The sequence below is a fragment of the Amblyomma mixtum genome, chromosome 6 (genome assembly GCF_055824585.1).
Source record: "Amblyomma mixtum isolate Tamu chromosome 6, ASM5582458v1, whole genome shotgun sequence".
NCBI lineage: Eukaryota > Metazoa > Arthropoda > Arachnida > Ixodida > Ixodidae > Amblyomma > Amblyomma mixtum.
This window is the reverse complement of record NC_143017.1, coordinates 105,185,900-105,212,170: the sequence shown is the minus strand read 5'-3', so window position 1 is coordinate 105,212,170 and position 26,271 is coordinate 105,185,900. Positions and strand designations below refer to the sequence as shown.

General features: G+C 45.3%; 1 protein-coding gene across 5 annotated transcripts in view; it reads left to right on the top strand.

Moving 5' to 3' along the window:
- LOC149339902 (uncharacterized) overlaps positions 1-25,760 on the top strand; it is a 553,936-nt gene extending 528,176 nt beyond the window's left edge. For 2 of the 5 annotated variants that reach the window (XM_089548582.1, XM_089548586.1), the window contains 4 exons: positions 11,017-11,136; positions 12,806-13,063; positions 17,661-17,926; positions 20,382-25,760. In XM_089548582.1, coding sequence (XP_089404708.1) covers positions 11,017-11,136; positions 12,806-13,063; positions 17,661-17,891 — 609 coding nt within the window. In that variant the 3' untranslated portion in view covers positions 17,892-17,926; positions 20,382-25,760. Of the gene's footprint in view, positions 1-11,016; positions 11,137-12,805; positions 13,064-17,660; positions 17,931-20,381 lie in introns of those variants that run through there. The other 3 variants (XR_016283569.1, XR_016283568.1, XM_089548583.1) reach the window with 2 other exon arrangements.
- Positions 25,761-26,271: the final 511 nt, after the last annotated feature.

Here is a 26,271-nt window from a genome sequence, read left to right as displayed (position 1 = left end):
GGCTATGAGAGACGGCGTAGTGGAGGGCTCCGGAAATTTCGACCACCTGGGGTTCTTTAACGTGCACTGACATCGCACAGTACGCGGGCCTCTAGAATTTCTCCTCCAAAGAAATTCAACCGCCGCGGCCGGGATCGAACCCGCGTCTTTCGGGTCAGCAGCCGAGCAATTGGAAACGGGGCAGAACGACTGAAGCAAGTTGGCTCGTAAAATGCAATGATTCTTGATCTTTCTTTAGCGCCTTTCATTAGGCCTTCTTTAGCGTGCATTGAGACGTCACCACGCGATTTGCATCTGACTTCCGTCGAAGGGCAGCTATACAGCGGCACGGTATCCAACCCGAAACCTCGAGCTGAGTTCCCTGTGGCTGTGTGGAACGTTCTTGGTGGATTCGCAGCAATGCGGTGCCTGTAACAATCTTCCTTTTTTTTCACAGTTTTCCTGCTTAAAGTACGAAACACGGTAGTATTTCTTACCTGTCTTCTAAACTGCACGTACGCATTGTGTCATAGAACTGACTCCAGAACTCGCTCGAGAGTTCCAGCAAGGGTAACCTTTTCCGCAACGATGTTGCGCTGAACAGTAGCAAATATAACAAATAAATAAAAATAGCATACCTGTTTCCATTTTATATTCTGCATAATTCTAGCGTCGCTCGTGTTCGCGTACAGTCGGCACTAAGTTTTCATAAAATGCGGCAGTTCCTCTCCCAGCGAGTGAATGCATTTCGCTTGGTTGCTGTATGTACTATTCGCTGTTTATCAGTCTGTTTTGGAAAACTTCAAAATGTTAGCGAGGGGGAAAGATCCTTGCTGCGAATTAAAAGGAGCGCTAGTAAATAATGACACTAAACGCGTTTACTTCTTTTCCCTCTTCCTGAGCTGCGCGTGCAGATTTCTTTGTATTTTTATGTTCTGAACTGCTTGTACGTTTCATCTGTCGCTACCTCTGACTACTAGTAAAAAATGCATTAAGTGCTGTTTTCACATCAGTGTATTTGAGTCCAAGCGTTGCATATCCCCTTGATTCTGTCGCATTACTGTGCTTATATTTTTCTTTTTCTCACTTCTCTCTGTACTCTCGAATGTGTGTTTATGGATTGGGTCGCTCGTTTTTCACCCGCACCTCGCGTAGTGTGCCCCTTGAGGCATTTAAGATAAATAAATAAAATGAATGTACTGTGCGAACGGGGGGCCATTAGCGAGGCCACTTGGGACCGCAGGTGCTGTTTTCGATCCCTCACGGGAGAGTATTGCCGCCTTTCCCCTCCTTCATTGATCGGTGTTGGGCGTGCGGCCCGGTCTGAACCAGAATCATCCGCTCCAATTCCGTGTTTGTTATTGCCGGTTCAATCGAACAACGAACGGGTGCCTAGGGGGTCCGTTGTTCATTACGGCGGCGGCTCTTTTTATGGTGTTGTGCGCCCGGAATGCCGGAACACGCACGTAAGTACACCCTTTACCCGGCTATCTCGAAGATGTCGGTTTTCTCAACGCTGAAAGGACCCAGCGTCTTCTGTTCTTCCTCTAGCTCCTTTTGTCATCCTGGCGCCGAATTCAGACGGCCAGAAAGCGCGGGTTTCATCGCTGTAAGTGCAAAGCTATGCCGCGGCGTCAACCTGCAAAATGAAACAACTCAAAAACGAAGCGGCTTTTCCTCGTCAAGGGGATCCCCTTCCAGCCAATGTCGTCGGCCGATTCTCGTCACCTTGCTAGTGTGACAATGCAGGCAGTTGCAGATGATAGGGGATAGTCCTCCTCCCTGCAATGTCAGGGATAGTCGCCTCCCTGCATTGTCAAGCTCAGGCTCATGAGAATTGGCCGACGCCTTTTGCTGGAAGGGGGGTCCCCTTTGACGAGGAAAAGCCGCTTCGTTCTTGAGTTGTAACCGACTATAGGGACTTAAGCCGTGCCGACGCGATCCCCTTTGCCGTCTGCATGTTTGTCATCTTTTTAGAAGTGAGTCCGGCTTGCGTGTGTGCGTGCACAGTAGCAACTCGAAAGAGGACACTCTGTGACTCGCTCACTACGCCTCTGACAGATGGGGTGTGTGCGTCACCTGAGCCTCGCACAGGCGGCCGCTTTCAAGGGCCTTTATTTGTCTTGCCCTCATGGAATGCGTAGAGGGTGCCCCCTGTTGAAGCCCGCATCACTGGAAATGCACCCACCCCAACCGAGCCCAACATTTTTTTTTTTTTTCATTTTGTCAGCTGTTCTCTAACCACACAAGATAATTTTCGCTGTACTCGTGATAAGCAAAAAAAAAAAATCGTATCGAACTTCCGTCGGATCCGACTTCGTAGCGAAATGATTTTCCCGTGGTATATATGCTTTCCAGGTGTTTCGAAAACTGATGTAATGCGCGATGTTTTACGTCCGTCCGAGTCCGCATTCCGCTTTCGACTGTCTTCCACTGCTAGGGACACTGAAGACAGCTCCATCTAATTTTTGTTCCGAGTAAAAATCAAATCTACGGCCATTTCTGGCTACTGTGATGTTTATTCGGCGACAGTTGAAGTCGTATTTGTTGCTGAGGGAATTGGTTTTGGAAATGGATCTTTTTAGAGCGCAGCTCTTTGGCGTCCGTTCCTGGGTTTCGCGTCGTCGTCGGCGTCGGCCTCGTAACCAGCTCCGCCCCCAATGTCACGCTTTTCAATTGGTCGAAATGCTCGTGACGTCACAGTGCGCGAATTTCAAATGGGGCCAATTGTACTTTGGCTAGTAACCATGCAACCAATCAAAGGGATCGTATAGTGATGCTGCAACTAAGTTGGACTGAGTTTAGTTAATTGCTTAATTGATCAATTAGCCTAATTAATATAGAGGAGAATGAAGAGGTCAGAAGAAAAGAAAAGAAAGACGCGCGCCGCAGCGACAACAGCGTCCGCGGAAGGAGACGCTGCTGAAAAAAAACATAAGTACGAAGCCGCGTTCCCTCCACCACCACGCACTTCCCCACTCAGTAAGACGTTGCTCGTTTCATATACGTTGTGTCGAACATCCTAGACAGTTCCAACAATTGACAGGTTAATGACAGAACACGATGGATAGAAATACAATAATATAAATATGAAATAGCCTAATTAATCTTTCTAGTTAGACCGCATAAATCAATAAAACCGAGAACGAAATTGGTCGAGTTGGGGAATCGAACCAGGGTCTCCGGAGTGCGATACGAGCACGCTAGCCACTCCGTAATGCCAGCTGAATGGTTTGGAATGAACAAAGGCGCGTCTAGCTAATACGGCGTCTTCGTTCACTCCCATCTTCCCCCTTTCCCTTACGGCGAGGTGCAGGTGTCCACCAAGATATGCGAGAGAGATACATTTCCTTTCCTCAAAAAATAAATTTACCGTCCAGCAAGGCTTACAGCCGAATTGGCGATGGCGTTCTGTGGACTCCCTGGCAGCGTTGCAAGACGCTGTCGCGTTCCACTCTTACAGGCGAAGCTTAACATGTTAACCACACATCAGTAACACACGCAGACAGCCAATGGACGCGTCATTCGCTGGCAGCACTTGATTCATCATTCACAACCACATTCTTAACGTACGCTCCCTTGCCGCACATGCCAAGGACGTACACCACGATCACATTCTGCGCCATTCCTCTGTACTTTGCTTTGCTGAAACCTGGATGGATCCCGAAGAGCCTCTCGAAATCATAGATTTCCTATACTGCTGTGGTGCTCGCAGAGACCACAACAGAGCGGCGGGAGTCGCTATCTACTTGCGCACAGGTGTCTCTGCAATACCAGTCGAAATGTTTGGCACGTCACATGAAGTTGGCGAACTGTGCGCCGCAAAGTTGCCCAACGGCTTGCTGGTAGTAGCTGCCTACTTCGCCCCTACCGCACTCACGAAAGACGTCGTGCACTTCCTGCAACTCGCATTAACCGTCCATCGATCCACACCGATGTTAGTAGTGGGGGACTTTAATGTTGACATAAAGACAAACAGCAATTTCCTAACACTTATGCGGGAGAACATCCCGTTCCTCTCGCTCGTAACGCGTCCCACGGCTGTGACAACCTCGCGAGGCACTTGTATAGATCTCGTCTTTGAGAATCAAGCATTGGTGTACCAATTCGAACATATATCACTCTATTTCTCCGACCACAAAGCTTCCTTCATGACTGTCAAGAACTGTTAGTGGAGTCTTTGTTAAAGGAATACGTGTGAAAAATAAAAAAAAAATTCTCTGATAGCGCATACATGTGTTGCTCGATTTCTTTGCCTCAATCTATCGAAAAGGTGAAACAGCTTATTTGCTGCGCTCAAATTTCGCATTAGGAAGTAACGTAATCGTCGGTAATTTTTTTTTTTTTCGTCACTCGCTTCATACTCGCGACGTCAGTGCCGAAAGGGACTCAGTGATTGCCAACATTAAGTACATGTTTGTCGCGCTAAACACTGTCTTGGCGTCACCGCAGTTTGTTTGCGAAAGTTGAAAACAAGGCGATCGAGATGTGCACAGGACGAAGAAAGAAACGGACATGGCTCTAGACATGAACCAAGTCTCCCACCAGTCTGTTCTTGTGCACTTTTTTTTGCGAAAACGCCCGATGGCGGCGATATCTGAATTTCATTTTTTAGCCTTTTCTCCCTATCGCTCCCCCCTTTCTATCCCCTTCACTCTCTTGTCCCTGTCCTTCTACTCACGCTAGTCGCAGCTCAGTGCTTCAGGTATCGATGGCAGATGCCTCTGCTAGCAAGATCTTTCTACTCACGTTTTTACTTTATTAAGTAAACCACTAACAGTAATAACTTCCTACCTCATAAGAGCTCCGTTTTAGGGAAAGTAACATATTTGTCACTGGAAGGCGGCAGCCTAGCGATACCGGCCAAGTACAGTGTGTCCCTTTAGGATCGTCCTTTATGTTCATCAGGCTGCGCCCATGACTCTGGGCAAAACTGGTGAGGGTCGAGAACCTTTCTAGGTCCAAGTTCGTATGTTCGGCGCAAGTTCTCAGGAAAGCTAGTCTACCCGTTAATTTGTGGTCTGATGTATTTGTAGCTTGTCAGACGACCCAGCACGCCTGCCAAACGCGAGCAGATTCGATTTCGTGGCTGCACGACGGAATGGCGGCGGCGCGCTGTTCCGCTCCCGTCTCACTGAGCGGGCCCTGTGTAATATATTTGTGGAGACCCTAATAAATTTGTGAGGAACCGACAGAAGTCGTTGTCGGCTGTCCACAAATATATTTGACAGCACCCGCTCGGTCAGAAGGGAGCGGGACAGCACTCCGCCGCCATTCCGTTGTGCAGCCACGAAAAACGAATCTGCTCGCGCTTGGCAGGAGTGCTAGGGCGCGTCATCGTCTTCTGCGGCAGGACCACGATGGCGCCACATATTCACAAAGGTGGCGAAATTTTGCGATGGTGTCCCGTTGGTTTCTGCTGTTCACCTGTACCGCCTGCGCCTGTATTGTTCTGGCAGAAAACGAAGCGCGGGTGTAGGTTGATTCGGACGCGGTACAATTTGCACGAACATTCAGCGATAGCTGGTGCCTTCTTCCACAAGCACTGGAAGATAATGCGCTACAGGAATGAGTAGTTACGCAATGATTGTTGCTTATTTCTCTCTCGGCCAGGCTCTTTCTCCATCTCCTCGTTACAAAGATTGTTGTCTTGTGGAGCTATTCTTTGGCATTCTGGTCACCTCGAGCGGTGATGTAACTCTCGCGGCGCGTCAGACACAGCCGTCCAGAGAAGGCGTCGTTGTCAGGCTACACGTCCGCCGCAGAGCTGGCCAGGACACCTCCTCGGCGCCTGTCTCCCGCGCTGCGCTTCACGCTCGCGGCCTCGCTCACTGTGGCTGTCCCGAACAATGGCAGTGCTCTCTTCGTGCCAAGCCCGCTTCGCTGACGTGTATTGGCTGCGTGTTTTTCCTTCCCTTCTTTCCCTCTCTCCACTGTGTTGAGCGCCGAGCCAACCCGTTGCTTCTTGTGGTTCGCGCTCGGGGCTGCCGGAGTGGGCCGGACCATCATCGCCTTCGACTCCGCGTAGCAGTTGCTAACACTGGGCCGTGGTCCGCGGCGTCTTGTATTACACCGCTGCCCAATCGCAACAGTAAACCAAATCAGCTTTTTAATGTTTGACCATATCAAACAATCCCCGTGTCAAAATTCTAGAGCTCATAATTTTAGAGCGCAGCTCTTTGGCGTCCGTTCCTGGGTTTCGCGTCGTCGTCGGCGTTGTCGTCGGCCTCGTAACCAGCTCCGCCCCCCTTTCATCCCCCCAGCGCTAGCAGCGACCGACTGATACCGCTGGATGCCGCTGACGCCGCTAGAGAGTCAAGATAACGTGACTGCATAGAACACCGTCGCCGCCATGCAGAAAGAGGAGGAAAGGGTCCCCCCCCCCCCCCCCCCCCCTCCTGTTCTTGTGTGGCGGATAGGGTGCTCTTCAGTCGCCGACGCGCCGGTTATTTCACGTAGGCCCCGGCACGTCGACGAATACGTGACCACCTTCCCACGGCTAGACCTGGTTCTTAGCGCTGCGGAAGCGAGGGTATCATATTGTTTGTGTCGGCATCGGCGGCGTTGTCCCTGAAACCAACTCCGCAGCTGGGGTTGACTTACTATCGGCGTCAGCGGCATCAGTCAGTCGCTGCTATCTCTTCGCTCCTCCCTTTATCGTGTTGTCCGCTTGCTGCGCGCGCTTCTGCCCCCATCGTTTGCCGCTGGGTGTACACGCCGCCCCCCTCCCCCCTCTTCCTGCGAAAAATAAAAAAAAATTCTATGATAGCGCATACATGTGTTGCTCGATTTCTTTGCCTCAATCTATCGAAAAGGTGAAACAGCTTATTTGCTGCGCTCAAATTTCGCATTAGGAAGTAACGTAATCGTCGGTAATTTTTTCCTTGCGATAAGCTCCTTGTTTAGAAACGTTTAAGCAGCGGACTACTTTTTCGTCATGGAGGAATTCGGTGCGCGGAGGCTGAACGTGGGCGGAGCTTCACTGCAGACATGAGTTGTGATGCCGTCTGCTAGAGGTGGTGCCGATTTGCGATACCCGGGTACAGTGCCTATTCTAGGCACTGTAACCCGGGAAGGTCCACGTAGCGCCAGACGTTAAAATAATGTTATAAATTAGTTGTGGAGCAACGTTACTTCTTACATTGTAATGTTATTCTGATCTTGAAAATTAAAAAAAAATAACGTTTTAGGACATATCCTAAGCGTTAGTTTACTGTTGAAACTAAAATTGATACTGATGCTCTGTCTTAATCGTTAGTGTCAAGTTCAGATCGCAGCAGCAAAACAACATCACAACTATTTTTCAAGTGATATGTCAGAGCGTTCGGCACTGTTCGTGCAGTTATGGGGTTCTTCAGCTATCAAAGGTTTCCTGTTGAATCTCTTGGATTATGCTTGGCTGAGGTTGTATACTTGGCTCCGAAATGTAATTGAAAAATCTTATTTATTACCCAACCACCAGTTTGAATTTTCGGGTTCCATTCTTGGCTGTGCATATAAACTGGCCATACTCTGTATTTGCATGTGAGTATGTATGAGTTGCATGTATATTTGGGCTATAATGCAGGGGTTTATAAAAACAAACGCTATAAAAGTGCCGCTGTCGTTGCCCCTTGCAAAGTGTTTTTTAAATTTGTGTGCTCTCACAACTGCTCAAGGGTTACTGATCGTTTTAGCGACAGTCGCGTGATATTCAATATTTATGTTTCAGAAACGCTTGAAAAGAGGACACTAAGAGCAAAATAGTAAAGTTTGGCAAAAACAAAAATAACATCGTTTAACGTTTCGGTGCTACCCATAAGCATACGCAAGTCTCACCATAAAGGCAGCAGGGGATTTGCGTCCCCCATCCCTATGTCTGTGCTCCCAGTGACAGGTGCTCCCAATTGTGGACCTTGTGTGGCCCAGGTTTCTCTTCCCGAGCGACCAGTTATTAACTGCTGTCTGCCACGATAGCACTGTACTACAGTGAACTATACACTGTACCAATGGGCAGTTTGTGATGACGCCGCAAAGTCACGTGACCTAGGTGGCCGGTCTGCCATCTAGGTTCCTTTCTGGGCACCACCTGCCGGAGTCACGCTCACGGTTTTTCGCTCACAACGACGACTCAGGATTTTCTGCGTAACGGGGCCTTTATCGCGCTAATAAGGCAGCCTCATACATCCTCTCCGATTACAACCGAATGTCTATGATGTGTGTGACATCAAGCGAACCTTATTTCTTTCTGACCTTGCTGAGAGACGTATTATTCAAAGTATAACATTTTCCCCAAAATGTTTTTAACATAGCTGCCTGAAATCAGCCTCATCTGTGCCCCCCACCCGGTTTTCTTGACAGTGCTATCTTCTTGGGCCCCTCCAGAAAAAATAATCTGATGTTCATGTCGCTGCATTTCGTTGGGATCGCTGCCTTTCGTTAGAATCGCTACTGCTCGGATCTTAGAGTATCGGATCTCGGAGGCCATGCTTGTCGTAGCGGAGTTAGCGCTTACGTCGGCCGATGGCGCCACCCGTTGGGGCACAGGAGGGTACGGTTCGTGCAGTTCGCACACAGAGTGTGCGGATCACGGATGCGACGCTAGCTCGTGTTCTGCATACACGGCGTCCTTCCTTTCTCCCCTGGTCCCATGGCAACCGGTGTTCGGCCTCACCCGTTGACGCTTCCTCCTCGCTTCGTCGTTGCCTGACGCTCTGCCTGTGCCTTCCTGCGCTGCCGCTGTGTTCGTCGCGGCAGCTCTTTCAATCAACCGATCCCTACTCTGAGCGACGTCTTCCGCTCCGCGTCGTGTTTGGCCTCGTGCGCGCTGGTCTGGAAGCGTAGAACGCTGCTCGTAGCGCATTGTGCTTCGGCTGCCCTATGATTGTCCCAGAGCAGCTGTGCTTTCATTCTCCCGTGCTTCCGAACTCAGTGCAGCAAGAGAATGTTCGGGGATCCGCACGTTATGTATCTCTCGGTGAGTGTTCGCCACAGAGCGTCGCCTTTTAGTTTGCTCTTTCTCTGGCGCGTAGTGGAAGAAGCCTCCGAGCGCGCTAGGTGTTTGAGGCGATGTTCCGTCCGCTTATCGTACCGGCGGAGCCAGCGACGCAAATAAGCCAGGTTATTTATGGGGTGGGAGGGGGTTCATGAGCTGCGGGCCACTTTTCGCGATGATGTCTCATCTCTAAACAGCACCCTAAACGACGCGCCACAACTTTCAGCTGTGCGCGCAGCGTCCTACCTCCTCCCGCATGTCGGCTCGCTGTCCGCGGCGCGCGCGATATTTTGAGAGCTTGCGTGTTGCCGGTGGCATTACACTCGTTAAAATTCGCTGCGCTCGCTGACGCTCGCTGTGGGGGCTCGTTGCGCCTAGTGAACGCGGTCACAGCCCGCGCTGTGTTTCGCCGTTGGGCGCCTCTGCGCAAGTATACATGGCCTCTTGTTTGCGCCGAGGCGTTTCCTCTGCGTCTCGGCGTAGAAGCGCAGCGCGGACGTTTGAAAGCGCTGCGGGCGGGGCGCTGCTTTTAGTAACTTTTGTTCCCAGAAAGTGTATGAGAACTTACCTTATCTGCTTTATCGTATACAGTTAGTACAGTACCGCATAAATCGACATGTCTCAACGAAGTAAAGCTAAGTGCGCATCAAACATTTCCTGATAATACTTTGAACAATATGCGCAAGCCTTGCTGATCCAACACACGTTTCAGACAGTTTGTTTTTTGTTTTTTTTTTTCGTTGTGCAATGAAAATTGTAGCGCTCACAGGCTGTGTTTTGGGGGTACAAGCAATCCAGCTCGGAGCAAAGGTGACGTTTCGCAGTAGTGTAGTAGTGTTGAACATGGCTGCATTTCGCTCATGCTAAAGAAAACATCCTGTATGTAGGGACAGAAATTTCCTTCAGATGAAGATGGTTTGTGGGGGTTAACGTCCCAAAGCGACTCGGGCTATGAGGGACCTTCAAATGAAGAGGACGAGAAAAGCGTTCTTGTCACTTTATCTGGTGGAAGTGATGACTGAAAAGCATTAATTACAGGGATGCAGGCAGTGATCATTCTAGCATAAGGTTTGTAAGTTGCTGTATTAAAACCATTTTTCTCTTTGCCATCGCCAGTTATGACAAAATCATGCAGTAAAAAAAGTATAAACTTTTTTCTCTTATTCAAGTGTTTGCAGTAGCAATCTTAGAGCAAGGAATCGTAGTAACAGTGAGAGGTAATGTATGGTCGGAATATGTGACATTACTGTTTTTAAGCTTGATGTTTTTGCATCGAGCTGAGCTGTTAGAATTTTAATGCACGGTCGAATTGGAAATCAATAAGTAGATCGCAAGCAGTTTGTCCCGAGCACCACTTAGTAAAGGATCACCTTGTGATGGCTCGGTGGCAAAAAGAGGCCCTATATGAATGAGTTGGATGTACCTTTCATGGAGAAAAGTGAATTTTCGGCGCTTTGAAAATGGTTACCTGCAATCTTTCACTGTATTTGAAGAGCCCACATGCTATGCAGCCTCTGATTTCACGCTACAGCATAACACCGCAAAGCTTGCTGTTTGCACCAGCAACTTATCACATGTATTTTCATATTCTCTCACAGCTTTGGCTTTTCCAGACCCACTGCATCATTGCATTGCAGCTGCATACGAGAACCTATGGCATAATATCCAGCTCATTACAGCAGACTGTGACAGTCAAAACTGGCAGGCCTAGAACAATGCTTTGTGACCAAAGGACAAAGCCCCCTTGTTGGTGTGTTACACCGGGTCGGTAGCATCAAGATACTCATCTGTATTTTTAGGCATTGGGATCATGCAGTCTTGAAAACTTAAATGTTTCTGATGTGTCAGGGCAACTCCTTTAAACTACTTTCATTGAATATATGTGACAGGAATCACTGCGCTTCTTTCATTACCTTCCTGTCTGGTGTGAAATCACACATTTGATTTGAAAAGCCACTTTAGTGAATTTTCTTTAGGTTTTAGTGGGACCGGGGAGCTTCTACAGAACTTCGAATAAAGGCAAATGCTAAAGGTTGGGAACGCGTATTTAACTTGTTGTGCAGGTGCATCAGCACGAGCGCAACTTGCAGCTGAATTCCGAGGACCGTTCAGTTCTGGTGTCCCGTTCAGGAGATGACGCCATTCACCACGAGATACGGCGCCGGGAAAAGCAGAAGGCACAGGTGAGGATCCCGTTTGCCTGAATGGTGTTGTGTTGTAATCCCACTGGAGTGCTTGGAATGCATCTGCTTTGAAAGCCACAGTCAAGCACTTTACACATTCAGGAACATGATTTTCGTTTGGCAGTCCATTGAAAATTGTACAGGTGAGTTTTAGCTCCAGTGCTGATTTCATGAACATCGGAGGGAGGAGCAGCTGTGGTTGCCTTGGTAGTTAGATAAGTAGTATAGAAGCATCATTTTTGTCCCAGCCTAGATTATGACTGCCGCAGGAAACTTCTGTTAACAAATAAAAAAAAATTACTTTGAACTGCTGGCTTAGTGGTAAAAATTGACTTTTTTCATGTATTCACGCAAATTTATTAGTTACGTGGACTTATATTTGATGTAATTTTTAATTGATCTTAAATGTAAAGTGACAAGTACATGGAAATGTAACAACTTGTTGCTGTACTTAAGAAAAAGTAAGGCTTCATGGGTGGTATTTGCTGGCTTCTGCAAAATCCTAGCCAGGGTGCCCCCCCCCCCCCCCCCCCCCCTTCATCCTCTTTAATTATAGTCAGCCTCCAACAAAGTGTGCACAAAATGCACGCTGATTTTCTGTAATTTTGTGATGTAGTTTTCTGGCAAGTAATACAGCACTGATGCACCAGTGCCATCACCACTTGTTGGTCATGTTTTGAACTACTTTTGGACTGCGAACAGAACAGAAGGAGCAAATGGGGCTTGTAGCAAGTTTCGATAGTTTAGAGGCGGCTGCGTAAAGTTTCCAAAATGACTATGCTTGACGAGGGCAGGTTATGCTAGCATGTATGTAGCAGTGTTCTGGTATAGTAACTCAGCATTTAACTGCATGTGGAAAGCCGTGTTGTTTTCTTCATGAAAATTATTCGAAATGCCATCTGCATACACATGTAGAAGTGTTCACACAGTTGTCTAGAGCACTCGAGCGGTACGCTGGATTTTACACTGGTGTCATCTATATATGATCTAGCACACTAAGCAGCACTGTATTAAGTGTGCACATTTGCGTGGATGACAGGCAGCGACAGATGTCACAAGTGCACAACAGAGGACTCTAAGCCTTTGAGTGTTCTAGAAAAAACAAAAAGAGGGATCGGGGGCACTTTGGCTCTCTGAAGTGCTGCAAGGCGGAAGACTTTCCTGGCGCACTGTTTGGCATAGACTACAAGACTGTTTGTGGTGTACCATGACTACCCACTTTGACTACACATTACAACTACACACTTTGACTACTGACTGACTGCTTCTTTAGCACGACTCTCTCTCTGCTTTGATGAGCTCGGTTGTATCCATGGCTCTGTTCGCAGTAATGAAGTATGTAGTATGGTCACCCACGGATGCCTTACGCCCCCTGTCGGAGCGGACGACAACTATTCTTTATTATTTGTCGTCTGCTCCAAAAGGGGACGTCAGGCATCTGTGTGTGACCTCATTACTTTGAATCCGCGCACTCTGACGTCATAACCACTTCGCGTGACCGAAAAGCGTGACACCTCTGCTGACAACCTTCTCTCGACAACGATGAGGCATTAAAGGCTTTCGCCTTAAAAAGACAAGCGCAAAGAGACACCTACTACATCTGTGCTTGACTGTACTGTTGGTGGAGTCCTATGCACCCCCAATAACACCTTGTTGGGTGGGCATGCAGAGGCCGTTGACACGGTACCTGCCCGTCCGGGGTGCTGAGTGCGACCTCCGGCAGCATGTGGAGTCTGCTGGCCACCAGGTGGAGCTGTGCCCACACGTACAGATCACATCCTCCTCCTGCCGGGGCTACCTGCACAAACTGGGGGGCAAGTGGCGCTCCTGGAAGAAGCGCTGGTTTGTCTTTGACCGCAACCGCCGGGCCCTGATCTACTTCAGCGACAAGACCGAGGCCAAGCTAAAGGGCGGTGTGCCGTTCCAGGTGAGTGTGCACTGGCACCAAATCTTGCTGTTCTTCTGACTTTGCGTAAAGAAAGGAGATGAAAGGCCGTACAGAGACAGCGAAACCACACGCACAGCTGAACACACAGGGAATTCGGCATTAAATAATGTGTTCGAATTACTTTACAAAAAAATCTCGGAACATAAACACAGGATCAGTTCTCGAGGTAATAAAAAATTAAATGAAAAAACATGCAAGGCAGCATAAAGGAAAGGCTGCTCATCTCTGTTAACAAGTAGAGCTTCAAAATCCTGGAGAGAAAGAGAGTAAATGTTATCTTTGTTACCTTTTTCTGGTATTTATTAAATATACGTGGTATTAGGAACAGTAATGCTTGCTTGCCATAATTGATTTGAATGCACAGAAGAGCCCATTTATCGGAGCCTCGCGTCATGCTTTCTGTTTTAGACATTAGCTTGGCAAGAGAACTAAGAAATTTAAAGACTTGAGGCAGAGAAAACTGAAAACAGTACATTAAACAGTAGTCATACATAGAGGCAATCAGCAGGTGTAATATTATACTGAAGGAAAAACCCTCGTGTGTGCTCAGTATAAGTGGCTCAAGCAGAAATTGCTTTCTTTTGCATAGCTAATCATTTATTATGGTTAGTTCTAGATATTGTTGCACAAGCAAGGTGGCAGTAGTTTAAATGTGATTGTAGGATTGTGTGTTAAGGTAAGTTTTAGGCAAGAGGAAAATTCATACGTGCACCTTGATAGAAAACCACTGACATAGCTTTTTCATAATATGGTTTATGCAATTATTCTATCTCGTACATGTGTAAGAAATGACACCAAGAGACTTAAGTTTTGTCAGTTTTGATGTCATCATTACTGAGCAACATTGGAGTCCTAGTATTTAATGAAAAATTACCTAGCCTGCAAAAAAAACAAAACACCTTAATCTTTTCTGGTGTTCACTATTAAGCAATTTGATTTAGCCCGTTTTTTTCAGTGTTGTGAGAAATACTACCTTTGTGAAGTGAGATTTCTGGAGAACCATTAAGAAAAATACTGGTGCCGTTGTTGAGCAGGATGCATTTTGTGCCGCCTGCTATATTTATTATATCATTAATATAAAGAACAAAAAAAGAAGGGTTCAAGAAGTTTGCCCTGACGAATGCCACAGTGAGTTGGTTGAAAGCTAGATCTGTTTTCATTAACCAAAATTGCCTGTTGACGTTCTATTAGGTACGACCGAAATTAAGATGCGGACCGCAAACGCCGAACCTTTCTCATTTATGGAGTAATATATCACAATTAAGACAATCAGAAGTTTTTTTAATGTTTTGTAATATAATTTATTTTTGTACAGCAATGCCGATTCAGTGGTTTTTGTTTTAAAAAATGCAAACCGGAAATCTGTTATTATGGCATGTTTGTTAAACAAAGCTGTCAGTCGTTTGAGAGTAACTCCTTCCAAAGATTTGGAAAAGGTATGAAAGACGGAAATTTTACGTTAGGTTTACACACTTTTTTTTCTCCTTTTTTACAAATAACAAACTTTAGCACATTTCATTTCCTTAGGAAAGGTAGACAGAATGAGCGAAGTGCTGATATAATGTGTAATACGCCACAACTTTACTCCACACTATGCATCCACACTATGCATTGCATTAGAATGTAATTGTATTTTCCAGTTTGTAACTTGCACCGATGTATAAATAGCAACCCCTGCAAACAGCAGTTTGTCTGGAAAAAAAAAATCTACACCTAAGTCGCATCGCTGTATAAGATGCACCTATTCATTTGGTGAGTGTTTTAAAAACATGCTCAGGACCCCTTCACCAGAGAGTGCAACAAAAATACATGTTTGTGTCAGCTGCCATGCATATACAATTCTCAAGCTCTGGCCAGCGTGCCTTCTTACTGCGGTCTGCCTTGTTTTTGCTGGCTTCATGAACCGGAGCGATCTTGCAACTTTGTGCCGTTCTGGTTAATTCTTTTTCGCACGTTGGACTCACATCTGTGCTGCCCGGTTACAATTCTCCAGCGCGTATTCAACGGCACAGTACATTAATTATACGTTGTAGCTCCTTCGCCTCACAGGTGGCATCATGTTACGCAAGAACAGCACATGGTGCATGCAAAGGTAAACAGATGCGATGCAAAAACCTTAACTTTCGAAAATATAGCTGTACTGTATGCACCACCGCCACATTCAGTCCATTTGGGGCGAGATTGGGATTCTACCTATAAAGTAACGCTGTAAAAATAAGCCGATTTTCTCCGCTTTTACGCATAATTTTCTTTTTAAATGTAATTAATAGACGCAGCACAAGACGATGCGTGGTGGCACATTATTTTTCACTGTATATATGTTGCTCCATTGTATAAGACGCACAAACAATTTTGAAAAAGAGAATTTTGCACCAGAAAATACAGTAACTCTTCTAATCTCTTGATTTTATTTTTCTGACAGAAAACATCATATAGAAATTCGCAATTATACTTAGGATTATATTTGTGTTATTGTTTTCAAGCAAGTGCGCTTGATGCACAGCCTGACCAGTTCTTAACTCTTTGGTTAGTTTTTTTTTTCTATATGCCTTGAACAGAGCAAGGCCATCAGTGTTGCACGTACTAGTTAGAAATGCCAATTCTTGCATTTCGTCATCTTCACGTGTATGGGCTTGACCCGTGACTTTTGAATTTTTCTACTAGTAATCCTTCTTTGGCAAGGAAAACATTCGTCATAAATGGGTTTCCACTCATTCGTAAGGCACAGGATTCATTGGGAATGCAGAGATGGAAAATTAGCAAGCATAGGTTTTTTAAAAGTGCAGAAGTTCTTGCTAGTGATGTGAAAAGTAAACACTTTATGACCACACCTTGTGACGCACGATAAATTGAAAAGAGGAAAGTTAATGGCGCAGCTGTGGCTTTGTTGGCGTGAAAGCAGAATTTTTTGTTTAATGCTATGTCCCATGCTACTGGCTGTTTAAAGAATAGGCACACATGATATGATGCAGCAACCATAATCTACCTATGCACCAAGAATTTTTTTTACTGTGCACCTTAGGCATGCACAAAGGGGGGGCATGGTGCGCAGTGGCACCCTTAATAGTCGTCAGGCAGAGGGGCACAAAATTTGTCAGCCATTGTTCTCTGCTGTCCAGAAGGCAGAAACAGAACAGGTGCTGCCTTCAGCATTGACCCTCCTTATGGAGACACCTATGCACGCTGCACTTGTTCAGTAGTTGTGTACTAGATGCGGACTCTATTTGTATGTAACTAGGTAATTGTTGTTACTTGTCACAAAACAGGGGCACAGGAATTGGTTCTTTATAACAGTGACTAGAGTACCACTGAAATCAGGCCTCCAAAGCTTATATTGCCGCTGGTTGAACCAAAGTTGTGCTGCTTTGCGTTCCTTCAGGTTGGAAGTATTTGCAGCAGGAGCGCTAATGTCCCCTAGCCTTGCTTATCGAGGTGTCCATATCTGCGTAATCTCTTCAATGTTGGAACACTTCTATGTGGACTTTGTCCAGTCTCATCGAACGCGCAGCAAAACACCCTAGTGCTTGCTTATCAGTTACCTCATGCTGCCTGTGTTGTCGGCTTATCTTTGAAAGCACTTGTGTGCAGCAAGGTGGACGCGAAGAGTTAAGGATGTGAAACTCTTTCTGTGGGCACAACTGTGCAAGAAGAGTTTTGTATAAACGCTGTTGTATAAGTGCATTTTAGAAATATATAGCAGGAGTAAAAATAGCCAAGAACTTGTGTCCATGTCCCCATAGGTTATGATAGCATTTTGGTGTTTGAAGTCTACTGCCGCATATATGTTAGAACAAACACAATAGACCTCTCCCTGGTGTAAACAGTGTGACGTCAAAAAGGTGTGGCCCAATGGGCAAAATCGTCCACTTTCGGTTCTGAATCGATTTTACCGGTGTCAAGTACTCCCCCGCCGTCTTTGTTCCCCGATTCGATGAATGGGTGGTGTGTGGTCATGCGTGCTTTTTTTTGGTGGTTTGGCAAACCTTTTAGAATATTTCCTTTTTACTCTGTGGGAGTCATGTTACAGGTTTGTGATGCCTCATACATTTGTACAATAAGTGAAGTTACTATAAGTGGCATGTTTGTGCAGTAAGTAGAGTTTGCAAGTGGGGTTAAATTCATATCACACTTGCAGACTGATGTGTAGAGAGTGCTGACTTCAGCGCGAGTGGCTAATACTGATGAAGCAGTCACACTTGCCTTGCTTCAGAGCGTAATAGTGTTGCACTTGTGTGGAAGTCTAACACAAAATAGAGGCTTATTCAAATATCGAATTTTGCCCTGCTTGTGTACATTAGGAGCATCCAAGGTATTGGTGCATTGTGCAAAGCCACAGACACGTGTAGACCTCAAAGGGGCCACTCTTTCGTGGTTATGTAAAGTTTTATTACCAAAGCGTAAGCATGAAAGAATCTAAGGAAAAAAAGTAAGAACAGGACTGCATTGTCACTTGTTCTCGCCTTTTTTTTTTCTCAGCTCTCTTTTTGTGGGTGCCGTTTTGTTAACTGTTGCATAACCATCGTTCCTCCTGCGTGGCCTGCAGCCAACACTGGTTTGTCTATTTCTGCCTTTGCAGGCCATAGAGGAGGTGTACGTAGACCACCTGCACTCAGTCAAGAGCCCCAACCCACGTGTGACCTTCTGTGTGAAGACGTATGAGCGCACCTTCCACCTGATGGCACCCACGGCAGAGGCCATGCGCATCTGGGTGGATGTCATCTTCACTGGCGCTGAGGGGTACCTCGAGTTCCTCACAGAGGCTGATGTAGCACCTGCCACCCGGTCCCGGCACAAGTTCAAGGACTGAGCATCATCCACTGCCACCTCAGGTGACAGCAACAGGTCGGTCAGTATAAACAGATTGTTCAAGTGGCTCGATTTTTCATGACCAGAATAACAGATGGCTCAAGGGAAATAATGTTTTCAGAATATGCAGCTGTGTTTCGTTTGTGTTACCATGCGTTCCGTGCCAAACACAGCGTTGGTTCTTCACGTCTACTTCTGCTTCCTTCTTGCCTCAGTTTTGTAGAAATTGTGTTTGTCAAAACCTTGCAGTTTGCAAAGTTGTGAGGAGGTATTTCAAACCACTGCATTCTTTGCGAGGTGGAGCTAATTGTACAATGCACACAGTGTTAAAGGTGCAGTGAAGAGGAATCTGAACTCGTCTTTTTGCCGCTGGAACTCTATCTACACGTGCCGAGCATTTTTAGAAACTTTGACTTATTGCCCTGTGTGGCTGATTTCAATAATTAAATGGGATTAATGTCCGGCTCCCGCCTTTATTTTTTTAATTCTCCCCGTACGGTGGGCGGAGTCGACCAACGCATGGAGTGCCTTTCAGCCAGCTCCGTGGAGGCTTTGCTTTCGCTTCATTTTGTTCTTTAGGTTTCCGTGAATAAATAGTTTAATTCGCAGATAATACAGCTGCAAAATAAGCCCGCAAAAATTAAAATACGCGCTGACTATTTGCTACTACGGATTACTATGTATTACTCCGCCGATGGCAGAGTGGCAAGTGTCCACGGAGCTGGCTGAAAGGCACTCCACGCGTTGGTCGACTCCACCCACCGTACGCAGAGAATTCAAAATAAAAAAAAGGCGGGAGCCAGACGTTAAACCGATTTAATTAGGGAAATCAGCCGCACAGGGTAATAAATCGAAGTTTCTAAGAATGATCGGAACGTGTAGGTCGAGTTCCCGCAGCAAAAAGACTAGTTCAGATTCCTCTTCAGTGCACCTTTAAGAGCTTTGACGTGGTTTTGCGTCTTTGCACTGCTCAAGAAAATGTTCAGGACTTAGGGGTGAGCAACTCTGGACACTGATGCACAGTGCTGTCCTGTGTTGTTAACTTCGGAGTCGTATCTATGTCTCTTAGATATCAAGCAGGAACATGGAAGAAAATTTGACTAGCCCAGCTTTAACCCTTTAACCCAGCTTTAACCCTTTAACGCTTTAACCCAGCTGTATGCATGTCTCACATGCATACAAAAGGTAAAATTGCTCTCAGAATGGTATAAAAAATTGAATGACATCACTTTCAAGCTGTTTTCACCAGTGGTATTGTAGAAAAAAGGGGGTATACATTATCACCGATGACTTCGTAAAAGGACATGTGTAAACAGACCCCGTGACCATAAAACTTATACGTCTGTAAGCGCAGATTTTGTGCAGGCAATATTGCTGTTGCTGCCACATCAGTGCCTTGTTGCAGAGCAAAAGATCTGGGAGGCTTCCTTTGTTATTTTGTACAAATTTTTTACTGCGCGATGCACAATGCAGTAGAATGTCAGTGATGCAGTCACGGTTGGCACAAATTTCGGGATGACAAGAATTAGCAAAAATTCCATGGCTGGGTTGCATTATGTACAATGGGCAGAATTTCGGATGTTCTAAACACTCCTCCCCCGCACCTCTACATATGATACGAATGCCAGTCACGGCCGCACCTTTGAGTGTTCACCAAGCGCAGCCAGCATATCATCACCGCTGCAACTGCCAGTCTGTGAGCAGTGAGTGGGGCAGCCTGCGTCTGTAAATAAATTCCTTCAGCCGTAAGCAGCTGTGTGGATGCATTTCCCATGATCCCACATATGGACTTTGTTATATTTGGATGATTAGAATTTCAAATTATGCGAACACTCTTCGCGACCCTGTCAGATTCGTATCATTGAAATTTTATTGTAATGGGACCTCTAGTGGGATCAGTGAAATGGGCCATGATAGCTACGAGTGTCCATAGTTCACAAGTGGGTTAACGGTTGACTATTTTAGAATGGGGAGAGGCGCTTGCATATGCTTTGACCTTTGTGACCGCACTCAACGACTGTGGGGTACCGAATTGCCATTGACACACATTGTGACGAGCCGCAAATTTCCTTTACTGTGCCTGGCTTTCTTGTTCGAGCAGAACTGTGGTTATCACACTCTCTGATAATTGTTGTTAGTTGATAATAGCTGTTAGCTTTCTACTGCTAGCCCTTCAAATTGTTTCCAGTCTGAACGCTATTTCACATTCAAATCAGCTGGGTTTCCATTGTCACTTTTTCGTTGCTGTTACTGCCACACTGGCGTCAATGGTGGTAAGGCACAAAAGTGGTAGTGTGTTGAGATTTCATTTTACTCGCGAGAAACCAGGGTATAATCAAAATTATTCTGTTGTCGCACTCCATCACAGCCTGCTGTCTGATTTTCACAGCCTGCTGTCTGATTTTAAAACATAAAAACGTGCATATTGCTTGAGTTATGCTTTCGGTGTGTTCCTGCTTTGGCGAGGCTGACAGTGTTCCCTAACTTGCAGTGCCAGGACTTGAGCTTCATCGACGTTGGAGTGCAGCGCAGAGGAGAGGCCTTGCCAAGCTTTCATCTACAACAGAAGCCAACGAAGCACCAGGTTCCTCCTTTCACAGAGAGGAAACGTGGCAGCTATTTCTTCGGGACTTGACATGGCGTGCCGCTAGGCCAGCCTCACAATTGTGTGAACTCTGATGAGGAACAACTGACTGGCAAGCCGTAATGTGGTGACGAGAGCGGGGAAGATTGTGGAAGTGAAGAGGAAAAAAAAAAAGAAGCATCGCTTCTGCATTGAAAAGTGTGCATTGACAGTCCGGCAAACTAGTCTCACATCGACAAAAGGAAACCCGACTTTTGCGCTCGGGAACACCGGCAGGAACATGTGTGGATTGTGTGAATGTGAGCTGTCTGTCGTGGCATTTGAAATAACCTCTGGAAGTTGTCATGTGTGCTGTTTCAGAGGGAATCCTTTCTTGTTATGTGTCACTTTTTTCAATTTGTCATAGCTCCATGCTACATGGTCCTGATCAGCACCTATCAGGTATTGCCAAAGTTTTTTCTAGTTTTCTTTAAAAATGTAAACCTGAAGAAACAAAACGGTTATTTGTAGCCTTCCATCCTTTTTTTTTCTTTGAAATTTTGTTTCTCATTCTTGTGAACATCGTCTGAAATCCCCTTTCATGATGTGTGGCTTTCTGTGTTTGTAGTATGCACTGGTCTGGCAGCTTAACTGACATGGTTTTATTGAGTGAACAGGTTTTACATGGATACTGGATACTGCATGGATACTGCATGGAAACTATTTTACAAGCAAGTTGGGTGCCTGGTTACTTGTCACATGCTTGTAGTCATGCTCATTTATCTTATATTGGTGCTGCCCTTGAAGTATATTGCTCATTATAATTGCTGAGCTAAATTTTTCAGTTATGTTAATATCCGTGTGCTGTTCCGGGAAACAGATTTCAACACATTTCGCATCTTGAATGCTATGAACTATGCGGTTGAAATTATAATCGGGCCTCTGCTACAGTCTGCAAATCAATGTCTCACTAAGTGTGAACATTTCATACTTGTTTGCATGAATGCTTGTGTTGTGTGGAGCGAGTTTTTGATACTCCTAAATCCAGGGCTTCTGATTGGAGGAAAAAAAAATTCCTTGCTCCGAAAACGAAAGATTCTATTTCTCATGCTTTCTCACTCTACAAGATGCTGTATGTAAGGTGTGGTCCGCATTTTTGTACATACTGCCATGTTAGGGATGTCTGTGTAGGGCGGACTTTATGTTTTGTTTTCACTTGCATTGTGAGCCAATTCCAAAATCTCTAGCAGTTTATAGCGAAAAGTTGCAACTGGTGTACATTACCTTCAAGAACACTGAAAAATTCTGCATTGTGGATATCAGTGTGTTAGAAGTTTGCTTGCTTGGAACTAGATATACATGATGTCTTTTCCTTTTGAGTAGAAATGTAGATACGCTAACAGCAATTCACTCTTGTATTTATGGTTATCTGTACTTGAGAAGCTCTTGTGTCTAAGTCATAAATTGACATTACTGAGGCTTGGCAATAATGTTTCATGATGTGGAAGTGTGTGATAGTTCATTCAGCTGAGAAACGTGGCATTGATATTGCAGAAGAATTTTTTGCCTTTTTTTATTGTCATTGTCATAGGGCTGTGAATTTTGTGTAGACGAAATCTTCATTACTAACACTGTTGCAAGTGTTTCAACATTTTGAAGCATACACTGAGTTTTTTGTGTTTTTGCTTCGCGTCTAAGGGCATTACGTCACGGCTCAGAAATGTTGCAACATTTAACTAATTATTGAAAGATTCAGAACTTGCATTGCTACATTGGCTTGTAATGTCATAGTTCCTGGTATTCTACGGTAATAAAACAGGAGCAACTGGTGCCATACTAGAGAGTTGGCAGGGAATGTCATTTGATGATTAGGAATAGACATAATGCTTCAGTCATGGCCAGATGTTGAGCATTTAGCGTAGCATGTTATGCTTTTGTTGGCGTGTGGCAAGCAGTAGCACTTTGGTGCCTAACTTAACATTTTTCATGTTTTATTTCTTTCCCTCATCACGTCTTCAAGCTAACTTTATTGCACATCTTTTTTTTTTCTCCATGGGGTTAAAAATGATCAGCAGCTACAGTGAACTCTCATGAGTTTGAACTAGCCTCATTCAAACAACCCGTCTATTCGAATCGATGCTTTGCTGTTGGTATAAAGTATATTAATAAGCCACTGTTTAATTCGACATCTGCATCATTCTAACAAAACATTGGTCCCCTTTTTGTTCAAATTATTGACAGTTGGTCTTGTGTTTTCGCTAACTCATGCACATTAATGGAAGAAAGAAGCACTTACTACAGTGATAACCTTAGTGTGTAGCTTTAAACATCGCAAGATTTTGTGGAAGAAAAGAAAATAACTTAGGCGTTGATGATGCTGTAAGGGGTTATGCAGGCACTGAATACTCACTGCATACATTTGTCAGCTATCTTAGTTCTTTATTTTTAAGTATTATGCTTTAATTCCTGAGTTCAGAAGCTGATAGTAGGTGCCAAGCATGTGAGCGTTAGCGACGAGACTTGGCTTCATTCAAGTATGTTTCAGTTGTTGATTGGTTCTTTTGCCTGTAACTTGTGGAACGCACGCAGGTAAGCTCATCTTGAGCGCATGGTGATTTGTAAAAGCTGCATATCAGCAGCCCTGAGGCTGAGCTTTTGGCACGCAGGGGGGAAAGCTTTTTTGTGTTCAGATAAAATGTCCTGTAGTGCATTAGGCTTTCAGTTGAGACTAAAGCTTTGTGTGACCATTCAGTGCAGTCAAAAGCAGAGGGTGCACACTAACTTCTCTATTTCAGATGTTCATTCCAAGTTTTATGTGTGCCCCGGGGGCATTAAGAGGCCATGTGGGGAACTTTTGAACATAACTTCTGGTGCTGTTCCCTGGCTGTGGGTAGCTTGTTCCACGGCATAAAGTTGTTTAGGCAGAACTTGGTTCAAGCACGCAGTATCAGTGTGTAGCGGCAGGCTCTCCGTTTGTTTTGGAATTTTCCTATGCAGTTTCTTTTATCTAAAAAGAGCAAACAAACGTCTATAAGATGCTTACTCTGATTTGAATGTGGAAGTTCATTTGTTTTCGTGTGCCTCTTGATGCCAACTACAAACTTCTAAGTCAACAAGTGAGCAATATATTTGTTTGGTTCATCCACTTATGTGTTTGACTCTGTCTTTTTCTGCCTTATGTATCCAAGCGGCAAATTGCTCTGTAAATAGCGCACATTGAGAAATCTTGGGAATTGCAGATTTGTTCACTTTCATTCTCATGCGTCATCGCTTAATTTTCTGATGCTGCATTTATAAATGAGTGTCACTGCTACGTCAACAATTTTGGGTCCAGGCATTGCTGTATTTCTTCTCATCTTTTAGGCATCGTGTTGCGGTTATTTGGTGCCCATTCTTCATTGTTACCAAGACAATGTGCTGTGTGCCGCTCCTACTGCTGAAGTTTGCATTGGTGTATTTCAGCTGATGAAGTTGACAGCATATATTCTCACATAGTTCAGTATAATTTAACGGTGCATTGGGCTGACAAACTGAATGAAAGGCTCACACACCTGAAGGGTGATCCACATTACTGTGCCAGTCTTGCATATGGTCAGCAGGAAGCCGAACAGCTTAGGGGGGTGTGAGGTTAAACACATTTTACTGTGCAAACATTGCCTTAGTTCAGTGGAGTACATTTGTTCTGTGCAGTGTTCTTGATTTTTCATGTTCTTTTTTTTTTTTTTCATTTCAATGCACCTTGCATGCTTTTTAATTTCTGTCATAGCGTGCATATCATTTTATGCTCATGAATAGCTCGGTCATGCAAACAGCCATTGCCAGCCACTAGCAAATGGCATTCTTCGCTTCAGCGTTCCTTGGGGACCTTGGGGCAGAATTGTGTTCGCAACTTGTGCGCAGCAAAACAACCCGAGCTGCATGATAATAATGTATGTTGAGCTAGACTGGCAACAGTTCACTTGTTGAATCCATTGCTGTCTGGTGAAAGACAGTGCTAGATAGCAGCATATGTGCCTTGAAATAAGAGTATCTTTCTCTGTTGCAGACAACTGTCTGAGCTGGCTTGACAGTAAGGCACTTTGGGGTGTTAACAGTGAATTTCTTAACTGCATCAAGCTTATGCCACGCAGATTATACATTCAAGTTTTAACACTTGTGAAGATCTTCATTGCAACGAAAAACAAAAACCGTCTTGCAGAAGTGCTCCTCATGTCAAGTTTGTGTCGATTCAGAATTTTAGTTGTGTGGGTTCAGGGAATCAGTGCTTGGTCAAATCTGCCTCGTAGGGGTGAGACAGAGGAGAAAGGGCGCTTATCCAACATATCTACTCGATGTGGCGGCATCCAAAGTGTTTTACACTTAGGCCAGGATTTGTACAGCGTGCACTATTTGCACATGTATTTCACCCAGGGATCACATATACATGCTTGTATGATGGTTCACCTTTGGGCAACAGATGGAAACCCAGGCTGCGTGCATTCCCTTCGTTTAGTTGTTCACAGCAAAGGTCTTTTTTGGTGTCGAAAAGCATTGAGTTCACAGTTTCTCTAGGCTGAAGAGGAAGATGCTCTGTGAATGACAACATGGCGCTTGGGTGGCAATCGACGTCATATCACTGTTCGCTTTTTTGTCGACTGTGACATTTTGATACATTCTCATCTGTGCGAGTGTTGATGTTTTCTCTTTGTGTGAGCTTTGACTCTGTCAAATGAAGACAAATCTACGAGGCATACAAGACACCACATGCACGCACTGTTCTTAATATGTGCGTGCTCCATTCCTAGGGACATGGTTATTGAGAGATGTGGGTTGGGCCTACGCAGCAGGCTGTCTGGAATCCTAAGCCACTGCTGACACACTGTAAACGACATCAGCAGGCTAGTTCTCAATCGCTGCAGCACCTGTATGTATAATTGTTGTACACTCCTTGTCAACAGTAGACTCTAGAGAGTACTGAACATTGTTTAACAGTCACTGAAAACCACTCAGGTTTACCGGTAACTGAGGGTGCCATTGATACCAAACTTCTTTTTTCCTGGAAAAAAAGTGGTGTCTAGCTCAGAAGTTGTGCTCGCTTTTGATTATCTGCTGTTGTGGTCCCCATTGTTAACAAGTTGTTCGGCTGGTCAGTGGCCGAAGCATAGTAGAGTAGCTTGCTTGCTTCTTTCATGCCAAGTGTGATGTGTCCCCGCATGATTTGCGCTGTATCATCCCAGTAGCTTTCTCGTTTGCCCTGTAATGTGGTTAATCACGTCTTTTGTTTTGTAGTAGTGCTGCACACGGAAATAAAAAAAACGCTAAGCACTGGTTTCTCTGCCGTGACTTTAATCTCAAAGAGCTCGTTAGTGCTGCCAAGGAGCTCTTGCCCGCAATGTGTTTTCAGTCGATTTGCATTTTTATTGAATGGAAATCTAATCAGCTCTGTAAAGCTCAGAGAAGTTGAGAAAGCATTGCACACTGTGCGTTTGGTTTCCTTTTGTGAGAAACAGAAGCTTCACTTTTGGCAGTTTGATGTAAGATAAATGCACCACAGTGCTGTCTTTTCGATGCATTTAAAAGATGGGCACTGCACGTTTTGCCATCACTGTGACATGATGTAAAGGAAGAGAACAACAAACTTGTAAAAAAAGAAATTGGAGGGGTACGACGCAAATGGGCTAATGCCCATATAGGCAGAATCATTCTCTACTTAACGTTCATAGATCCCTTGGACTGCTCATACAACTCCTGGTGCAGTGGTGCAGAAGTTGAGCTATGTGCCACTGTCCTCGTGGAACTTGGGTTGCTCTTCCAGAACAACCTTTTGCAACTGGTCATT